The following is a 10,788-nucleotide window of genomic DNA, read 5'->3' on the forward strand; positions in this document are numbered from 1 at the left end:
GAGATGTGGTGCTGCCAATGCTGTCAGTCACCAAGCTCAGGGTGACGGAGTTGGTGTGAAGAGACCTACGGCAGAAGCACGACCGTGCAAACCAGATCCGCACGGAGATTTCCGAGTCATACACGCAGACACTTCTCAAGGTAACCTCAGATTTATTGCCATGAAAGTTCCTGTCTTCTATCGGGTCATGTTCTTCTACTTGAAGAAGTTATTGGTTATGATTTTTGAATGTGCGGCTTCGGCGAGCAAGAGTGCGCAACACAATCGACCAGCACATGTTCCCGAGAAAGTTCTTGCTGGAGTACCGCTTCGATTGTTCGGAGATATTGTCAGAGCACTAGGCCCTTGAGGTCCCTATGGAGCAACGTCAAGGACCTGATGGAGTCGGACAAGAACTTGAGGGTAGCAGACTTAATCATACGTTGTCTTTAAATTAAGGAATAATTATATTTAGTATTTAATTTATTTTCTGTAGGTCAACTTTGTTGTGGGGAGTCATTCGTTTTTAGCTATGCTACAGCGTGCTATAATTCACTTGGAGAAATGTGCATTCATAATATGTAACTGAATTTGGATAAAGATACCTTGTAACTAATTCTTCCCCATGGTTTAGACAAAGATATCCTGACGGGTGGAAATTGGAACTGTAAGTGGTGGCAGAGGTAAGGGCAAATCATATTGCCGACCAACAAAAACTAATCCACATGAGAATCATGAGTACTCGATCAGAAAATGCAATATTTGTTTGTACTAACGTTTATTCTCGCCATGGACACAATCAATGTGCATCAGATGGTAGGCTTGTTAGCTGAAAAGTCAGGAAAACACTGATACCGATAGAGAAGTTCAGAAATTGCAAATGATAAGGCATCTGAATGGAAGGTCGCGTTAGTGAGATATGAAGGACTATGTTGACTGTTTAGTATATGAAGTCATTGGCATTGCAGCTTCTTTGTGCCACTGGGTTCTTGGTTATACTGTGTTCTATGGAATCGCTGCTCTAAAAGCTTAACATGTCTTATTGAGGGCTTATATTTTGGCATCCAATATGTTTACAAAAATGTATTAATTTCTTTAATATGCTGACAAATGTAAACTGCAATGATACAATGTTGAAAACTGGTACTCAATTTAATTTGAAGAAGCGTTGAGGACTTGTACCAAATATAAATATAGAGATTTCATGTTATGATTACCAAGAATTGGAAGAACTAAACATAAGTTACAAAGTTCTAATTTTACGTAATATGAACTTACCTAGGTTGCTTGGGTTCGCTCCAACCTGCTCGAGGGGGGCGTTCGAGGAGCTCACTTCCATTCATCGGCGAGACTGGCAGAAGGAGGAGGCCAGCGTTATGTAGGGGTGTAGCCATTGAACGCATCGTGGCCATGCTTGTGGACTCGGTGGAGACAACATGTGCTCCAGCTTATGGTGTCAAGTGTTGTGCCACTGGCCTATATCTAGCCTCCGACATCCAGAATCGATGACAAGTGGTGGAGAAGAACAATGCGTGCCACTAGGGCGAGGTAATCAGGGCCTCGACGTACCAGCGGCAACTGCGGGGAGATGGCGCTCGTAGAGGCGATCGACTGAGAGGCAAGGGAATGATGCTTGGCCAGTGAGGCATAGAGGAAAGCACATAGTGGGGAGGCTGGTGATTTTAGTCATGTCTCGATTCAGGTGTGAGTTGTTTTTCTTTTTTCTTTCTCGTACTGCCATCGATTAAAGGAAATATTCTTGTTAAACTTTAGAAAGAAAGTTATGTTACGAGTATACTAAGACTTTGAAGATCCTCATGACTATTAAGATTTGTATGATACTTGTTTTCCATCAAATATTTTCAAAATGAATATTATAGCTTCCTTTTCATCCCTCTCCCTCAAACTCGTTTAATGGCTGCAGGTACCGTGATGATTCTGCAATCATCGCAATGGAAAACTTGGTTGCATCATTTTATAAGAATGATACCATGGAGTTTGAAACGATCTTAAAGGTTATTGTTCTTGAAACAGATGATTTCCCTTGTCTGCAGTGATCCTGAACCCTTCATTTTGGTTCACTGATTCTTCTAAAATGTTATTAGTATTTGCCAGAGCATTAGAATAATTACTTTGAATACCTATTGAAGAACATCATGACTCAACCTCCCCTCAAGCTTATTAATCCATATACAAAGACTAAGGATTCTATTCATTTCATATGTGAGTATTGACTTGTGCAAATCCACACTTTTTCTTGCTAGCCAACTTTGCTATTTCACTTGGAATCATGTCATTTTTGGAGGCAGTCCCATAATTGTTACATGTAGAGGCATCAAGTTTAGCCCATTGTACCTACAGGACACTATGAGCTTGTAAAGATAGATATGGATTGGTTTGTGTCTTTTTACTTCCTAAAATGAATTGTACTTAAGTTTGACCCTAAGCACCTGTAACAAAATTTCTATTTATTTCGGAGGATGCTTTCATATAGTTAATTGGTCAGAATGTCACAATGTCCGTAGTTATCTGTTTCGCAAAAGAAGCCCACAACACTCTTCGTTCATTCGCCAAAAAACAACTTTCGTCCTGTAGCCAACTGCTTTGCAGTCCTGAACTATCCAAACTTTTTGTTAGGCTTGTATGTAGTCGCCCACGCCGCTCTGCTGCGCTGAATATCGCTTCTGCTCCCTGTCGAGCTACAAGTGGCGGTGGCTGAAGAAGTCGGCCATAGCTATTGCCTGGGAAAAAGGAGTGTGAAGACGGCTGAGTGGTCGTTGATGAGGCAATGTCAGAGGTGACCATTACGCCCTTTTTTTACGAAGGCTGCTTCACTAGCTACAGAGAAACATTCAGGTGTCCTGAGAAGTGATGTTTTGTTTAAGTCCTCCAGTTTTACTAGACTTAGAAATAAAACACAACCAACAACAACATTGTAAGGGGATTTTTTTGCCGTCCACAAGCATGTATATTAAGTTATCAGTGGAGCATTGCCACGTACAATTATCCACATTGATTTTCCGTTGAAAGATTTTTTAAAAGATATTGATTAATCAGCATCAGCTATGAATGCCAATTACAACCAAATGTTGATTCAGATTTACCTTGCACACTTGTTGATTCAGATGCTTGTATTTTTAGCTAAAATTTATGCCATATTTTTTCTTGATTCATATTTGTTGCAATCAAAATGTAAAAGGCTTCCTTTTGTTAAACTAGGACTAGGCTCTTAAATTCTTCGTGTTAAAGCAAGTCTTAAACTGCAATCCACCATATAGGACATTAAAAATGTGTAAAGAAATAAACATGAAGGAAGATATGGTCAGAGAACAATAGCATGTAAAAGATAGAATTGAGGGCCCGACAACGCATGAGCCTTCAAATGGACACTTAGAGAGGAAGTAAACAAGGAACAGTGATAGAATATTTTTAAGAAATACTATATTTTATTCAAACAATTGTTAATATAGTTTTGTATATGTTATATAATACCTTTTCGTTAATTTTTAATGTTTATTTCTTGTTGCTTGCGTTAGCATTCTTGTTCAAGATTCTTACACTTTTTAGAACAACTTTAGAATTAGGGTCAACAAAACATTTCGTATTATTGATTATGCTTACGTATTGAAATTGTTCATAATTGTCTTCTCCAAAGATGGATAAAATAATGGGTAGTTCCTAGACTGAACAAGAGAGAATGAGACACATGATAGAGTGAAAAAGATTAAAAACAGATAGAAACTGGTTTTGGACGATTATATGAGAGAGAGAGGGGGGAATGTGTGGGGTATTTAAAAATCAATTATCTTCATGTCTTGTTTTCCCGTGGCAATGCACAGGCACTTTAACTAGTTAAAGGTAAAGGCCAATGAACGTCTAGCACCTCCCAACATTGCTTAGCAAAATAGCACTCGATTGAATCAAGGGATCATCTTTTATTCGAGTGCTATTTTGCCAATGATTGAATCAATGATTGCGCATGGGGTACCCTATTTCCATATAGAGACCCCACAAGATTCACCTAAGGCACATTTTCTTTCACATAGATTTATGTAAATGCTTGAGAAGGAGACCCTTGTAATGAAGTTCTAAATTGAGAACACCAAGTCCACCACGACCGTCACAAACCTATCATTCCATTGGTCATCCCCACCACAAAATAAAAAAGAGAGGACAATATGAATTCTAGCGTGAACAAACACTTGGGAAACACTGTACTTTGAGAATAAGCTTTTATTTTCCCCTTGGAGTCTTCGTACTTTTGATTTTCTTTCCTGATACAAGAGAGGCCTATAAACTGGTTTACTAACTCTTTTGAGCAGGAACAATGACCTTGGAACATGTTGCATGCACAAAGGCAAATTCACATTTGGTGGGAGCATCAACGTTATGTTCACCAAGAGCATGTTCAAACACATTGGCACCCTAGGGACGAAATACAAAAGAGCAAACAAACTCTAGTGCCGAAGATGAGAGAAGGGTGCTCATACCCACCAGAAGGTAATTTGAAAATCGATGTCGACGCTACTTTTGATATGATAAGTTAAGAGGAAGTTCATCGTTGTCGTGGGTAAAGACTTGTCCATTTATCGTTGATGAAACGATGGCCGGAGCCTATGCTTTTAGATAAGGTATATTTATTTACGCCAATACATCGGTTGCAAGAACCTCGTTATCGAATTAAATAACACCGAAGTGATTGATACCAATCGATGGCACCTAATTTTTTTCTCCCTTCAAAAAAGACAATCCGTTTCTCTATTTTGCCCTTTTTTCATCAGAAGGAAAACCCATTTTTAACTTTTCTTTTTGAGAAGTACCTTTTTTTTTTCATTAATAACTAGACAAACTCCTCTTTCGTGGGTAGGTTTTCCTCCTCTTGCCAAACTGCAGCACCCGTTCGTTGGAGCCCGGTGCAGGAAGTTCCTTGAGCGGCCCGTTCCATCTCAAACTCATCTGCTTCGTGCACGCCAAGTCGGCACCCAAGGCCCACGTGACCGACCGTGCGCCAGGATAAACCCTAGCCCCCCTCCTCCATCCGCAGCCAGCCTCCTCCCCCATCTCCGTCGCCGTCGCAATCTGCTGGCTCCCGGTTTGCTCCCCGCCCTCAGGCTGCTGCGGCTCCCCGGCTCGCGAGCCGTCGCCAGGTACCCACCCATCCCACCCCGTTCCCCGTTCGTCCGCGCGATTGATCGGTACAACCGTAGAACGGCGCCGCCGCCGCTGTAGATTCGCAGGCGCGCGAGCGAGCCAGAGCTGCTCGTCGTGTCCGGATTGCGCAGATTCGAGCGCAGGTTGCTTCCGGATTCTCGACGTGAGGTCAGTCGTTCGTTGTGTAGGCGCATACGCCTCGATGGGTTACTGATGATCTGATGATGAATTCCATGCTAGCTGAGTACATAGACAAGCTGTGGCCGTTACCTGTTAGATGATGTAGCTTCGGGGCAGACAGATCCATGTCGGTCCCTAGTTTTTTCTTCCCTACTATGGCTCTGCTTTCTTCTAGTCCTGTGGTCATCCTAATCGGCCTGAAGCGAAGCTTACCTTCTGCCCCTGCGTCTGCAGCAAGTCGATTAGTAGTGTCCACTTGCTTTTCTAGTTCAGAACGACTTCGATTTTCTGAAAACTTCTTAGCTCCTGCGGGGAATTTGAAAAACTAAGCGTGTATGTAGAGATGAATGTAGTTAATTATCAATGTTTGCACCCTAGCTGTGTTCGATTCTGTGCGGTTTTCAGGTTCTGTTGGCAGTTTACACATTACTTGTTCGGGCTACTTCCGTTATGCTCTCCACCAAGTTCACTAGTTGCCCTACCTGCAAAAAAAAGGGTTACTAGTTGGTGGGCTGTGCGAAAGATAGTGATGTTTGAAGATTGTCTTGTTTGCCTTTTCATTTTCATTGATGTCCCATACACGAATTTCTTGTTTCTGTTGTTATCTCACCGTGGATACAGTGTGCATTTAGGAATTCAGTTGTACATTTATTAGTTTTCAATATGCAGGTCAGACTCGCTCTAGCTTTAGAAAATGCTTACTTCTGAATTTTGGATTTAAATAGATATATGTAAGATCTTAGCCAGCATAGTTTTTTTCTTCAAGTTTGTTAAATATATTGGATTTCAAATGATAATTTTGCTAAATGTCTTGATGTTGTTTGCTTATGGTTCTGGTATTATGGTTCCGTTACATGATTAGCTTCATCAGATTGACGTTCCTACCATGAGTTTGGAGATTGCACCACTATAATTCATTTGAAAGTATTTTTTTTCATATTTGTATGTAAAATGCAAACATATGACTTAGTCCTGAATTGAGTTAAATTAAATCCAGAGGCTTGCCCATTGACACAAGCTTTTTGTTGATTGCTCAGGAAAATGTCATCAAATACTGATGGAGCCAAGAGTCATGCAAGGAGAGACCTTTTGCTCAAGATCCAATCGGATGCTCAAACATGTTGGGAGGAGGGCAAGGTTTTCCAGGCTGAACCTGGCAATAAACTTCCAGGCCCTGGTGAAAAATTCTTTGGCAACTTTCCGTACCCTTACATGAATGGCTTACTACACTTGGGTCACGCCTTCTCATTGTCCAAGCTTGAGTTTGGTGCTGCATACCACAGACTCCGTGGCTCAAATGTGCTGTTGCCGTTTGGTTTTCATTGTACTGGTATGCCCATCAAGGCCTCAGCTGATAAGCTTGCTAGGGAGATTCAACTGTATGGAAATCCTCCAGTGTTTCCTGCAGTAGAGGATGATTCAAGTGCTGAAGTGGCAGAGGACAGCCAGGCTGACCAGGCTGCTGTTGCGCCGGATAAATTTAAGAGTAAGAAATCCAAGGCTGCTGCAAAGACTGGCTTGCAGAAGTTCCAGTGGGAGATTATGAGGGGTTTCGGCCTGTCAGATGAAGAAATTGCCAAATTTCAGGATCCTTCTCACTGGTTGACCTACTTCCCTCCGTTGGCAAAGGAAGATCTTAAGGCTTTTGGCCTGGGTTGTGATTGGAGGCGCTCCTTCATAACCACTGATATGAATCCTTACTATGATGCTTTTGTTCGCTGGCAGATGAGGAAGCTGAAGAAAATGGGCAAAATTGTTAAGGATATGAGGTACACCATCTACTCTCCATTGGATGGCCAACCCTGTGCTGATCATGATAGGGCATCAGGTGAAGGTGTGCAGCCACAAGAGTATGTGTTGATTAAGATGAAGGTGATCCCACCTTTTCCTCCCAAGTTGAAGGCCTTGGAAGGAAAGAATGTTTATCTGGCAGCTGCTACATTGAGACCTGAGACGATGTATGGGCAAACAAACTGTTGGGTACTGCCTGATGGGAAGTATGGGGCTTTTGAGATCAACGAGACTGATGTCTTCATTGTGACAGCAAGGTCTGCTCTTAATCTTGCATATCAGCATCTTTCCAGGGTACCAGAAAAGCCTACTTGCTTGGTTGAGCTTGCTGGCAATGATTTGATTGGTCTGCCATTAAGGTCTCCTCTTTCCTTCAACGAAATCATATATGCGCTTCCCATGCTCACTATCTTGACTGATAAAGGTACTGGCATCGTGACTAGTGTGCCAAGTGATTCACCAGATGATTACATGGCACTGCAAGATTTAATCACAAAGCCAGCTTTGAGAACGAAGTTTGGTGTCAAAGATGAGTGGGTTCTTCCATTCAATGTCATACCAATAATCAACATTCCTGAGTTTGGGGATAAGTCAGCTGAGAAGGTGTGCCTTGATCTTAAGATTAAGAGCCAGAATGACAAGGAAAAGCTTGCTGAAGCAAAAAGGATGACATATCTTAAAGGTTTTACAGATGGAGTGATGATTGTAGGGGAGTATGATGGCAGAAAGGTTCAAGAAGCGAAGCCACTGATAAAGAACAAGCTTCTGGGAGAGGGATCTGCTGTGTTGTATAGTGAGCCTGAGAAGAAAGTCATGTCGAGATCCGGTGACGAGTGTGTCGTAGCTCTTACAGATCAGTGGTACATAACTTATGGCGAAACTGAATGGAAGCAGAAGGCAGTCAAGTGTTTGGAAAATATGAATACATTCTCAGCTGAAACCCGTAACGGATTTGAACACACGTTGGGCTGGCTGAACCAGTGGGCATGCTCACGTTCTTTTGGCCTTGGTACTCGCATTCCATGGGATGAACAGTTCCTGGTGGAATCTCTTTCCGATTCAACCCTGTACATGGCTTATTACACCATCGCACATCATCTACAAAATGGTAACATGTATGGACAAGAAATATCATCTATCAAGCCAGAAGAAATGACAGATGAAGTATGGGAATATGTGTTCTGTGATGGTCCAGCGCCCAAGAGCGACATCTCTCCTGCCCTCTTGAGCAGAATGAAGCAAGAATTTGAATATTGGTACCCCTTTGATATCCGGGTATCTGGTAAGGACCTTATCCAGAACCATCTGACATTCAGCATTTACAACCATACAGCACTTGTTCCAGAGCATCACTGGCCTCGTGGTTTTCGTTGCAATGGGCATCTTATGCTGAACTCTGAGAAGATGTCCAAGTCCACGGGGAACTTCCGTACTCTTCGGGAGGCCATTGAAGAATTCTCGTCGGATGCTACAAGGTTTGCACTTGCTGATGCTGGTGATGGTATGGACGATGCAAACTTTGTTTTTGAAACTGCAAATGCTGCTATTTTGAGGCTCACAAAGGAAATTGCATGGATGGAAGAAGTTATAGCTGCTGAATCTTCTCTGAGAGGCGGTTCTCCCTCTACTTATGCCGACAATGTGTTTGCCAATGAGATCAACATTGCTGTAAAAGAAACCGAGAAGAGCTACAACAACTTCATGTTCAGAGATGCCCTGAAGTCTGGGTTCTATGACCTACAGCTGGCCAGAGACGAGTACAGGCTTTCTTGTGGATCTGCGGGCATGAACCGTGAGTTGTTGGGCCGGTTTATGGAAGTCCAGACCAGGCTTATCACCCCGATCTGTCCACACTATGCTGAGCATGTGTGGCAAAAGATCCTGAAGAAGGAAGGCTTCGCAATAAAAGCTGGCTGGCCTGTTGCAGGCACCCCGGATCCTACTCTAAGAAGTGCAAACAAATATTTGCAGGACTCCATTGTTTTGATGAGGAAGCTTCTTCAGAAGCAAGAGTCTGGTTCCAAGAAGCCCAAGAAGGGAGCTGCACCTCCTACAGCAGAAAGCAAGCTCACTGTTGGCCTGATCTACGTCAACGAGCACTATGATGGATGGAAAGAGCAATGCTTGAGGGTGCTCCAATCAAATTTTGATAGCCAAGCACGCTCCTTTGCCCCTGACGAGGAGATTAACGAAGCACTGAAGAACTGCTTCATCGACCGCGAGACAAACTTCAAGCAAGTCCAGAAGCTCTGCATGCCTTTCATCAGGTTCAAGAAAGACGAAGCAAGGAACGTCGGTCCCCAGGCTCTAAATCTGAAGCTTCCTTTTGGTGAGATAAATGTGCTCGAGGAGAACTTGGAGCTGATCAGGAGGCAGCTGGGGCTCGAGCATGTTGAGGTCTTGTCGGCGTTTGATGGAGCTGCTCGTGCAAAGGCTGGAAGGCATGCTCTGGTGCTGGACAAGAATCCACCTTCCCCTGGTGAGCCGGTCGCGATATTCATGAGCAAGGAAGAGTTTGGAGCTCAAAGCTAAGCTCAGGTCACTCTAGCAAGCAGGAGTATCTCTCTGTTAACAGTACTTTGTTGAGATGCCTTGCCTTATTTTTTTGTTTCGACATGTTGAAGTTATACATTAGCTCAGACCTTTTACAGTACCTCCATTGGTTTTTGAAGGACCAAATTTGCTCTGCCTCTGTTAACATGAGTCTGTTGAGATGCTTAGCACCAGTTATTCCAGTTTGATGCTGTCTCCTGTTGACGGAATTTGCGAAGCTATTTTCTGTTTTTGTTATTCTGGACGTGTGCAATTTTGAGAGTTCCTTGTACAGAGTATCTCATTTCTTGTTTACTTGCCTATGTTATCAGCTTTGCTTTCCTAGCACTTATTAGCACATTATTATGCATTTGTACTGAAAATATTGAGTGAACATGCCTTGCTTTTATGTTATCGTAAGGTCCTGAATAAAACTGGAAATGGATGATGAGCTGGGAGTGTAGCTCTGGCCCTCTGGGTCCTCTCTGAGTCCCGGAAGATCAACATATGCAATTCAGGGCTCATTGTCCAAGTATTCATGTGAATCTATTTCTTGGGTGTGCCTCAACTTTCAGCCAAGGAACTATTTGCTCTCCCCATGGTGCTGAGTAAATGATGGCCCTGCCATTTTGCTGGTTTGCAGAACGTTTACTTGTGTTTTTGAGATGTTTACGTGTCATTTGGTGCCACAAAAGAGTGTTTCTACCAGGTCTGTCCTGGAGACGGAACAACCTAGTTCAGGTGTTGGCAACGCGTAGGTGGGAGCCAGACCTAGGGTGCCGACATCCGTGGGGGGAGGCCGCCAAGCGACTGCCTGTGCCGCTGGGAGGAGTGTTCCGGCAAGAAGAAGATGGTGGGAGGGCGTGGCCAACCTGCCGGTGGTCTGCGGTGGACCAGCCGAAGAGATCCAGCATCATATTGCACGGTGCCGGCGCCCTCTCCCAGCCCCTTTGCCTCTCCCGGGGACAACATCGGAGCCTTACATTCATGAACGGATGGGAAATCGCCCTGGCGACCAAGCCCCCGCGATGCTCCCAACCGGTAGGGGGCTGCGCGGCGATGTGTGCGCAGCGGGTGCGCAAGCACCATGACCCTTCCGCGCCCCCGCCGCACCTTTCTCCCCACAGCCCATCCGTTCTTCCGAGCAATGTGCAA

At 43.7% G+C, this 10,788-nt stretch overlaps 1 protein-coding gene across 1 annotated transcript; it reads left to right on the forward strand.

Annotated features, from left to right (window-relative positions):
• Positions 1-5,003: 5,003 nt before the first annotated feature.
• LOC124681450 (leucine--tRNA ligase, cytoplasmic-like) lies at positions 5,004-9,836 on the forward strand. Its single transcript, XM_047216368.1, has 2 exons — positions 5,004-5,126; positions 6,348-9,836. The coding sequence occupies exon 2, from the start codon at positions 6,352-6,354 to the stop codon at positions 9,631-9,633; it is 3,282 nt and encodes a 1,093-aa protein (XP_047072324.1). The 5' UTR covers positions 5,004-5,126; positions 6,348-6,351; the 3' UTR covers positions 9,634-9,836.
• Positions 9,837-10,788: the final 952 nt, after the last annotated feature.

Source organism: Lolium rigidum, unplaced genomic scaffold (assembly GCF_022539505.1).
Source record: "Lolium rigidum isolate FL_2022 unplaced genomic scaffold, APGP_CSIRO_Lrig_0.1 contig_42734_1, whole genome shotgun sequence".
NCBI lineage: Eukaryota > Viridiplantae > Streptophyta > Magnoliopsida > Poales > Poaceae > Lolium > Lolium rigidum.

Bases quoted from the DNA above. Each gene is read 5' to 3' on its own strand.
- LOC124681450 (XM_047216368.1), top strand. From the start codon at position 6,352: ATGTCATCAAATACTGATGGAGCCAAGAGTCATGCAAGGAGAGACCTT.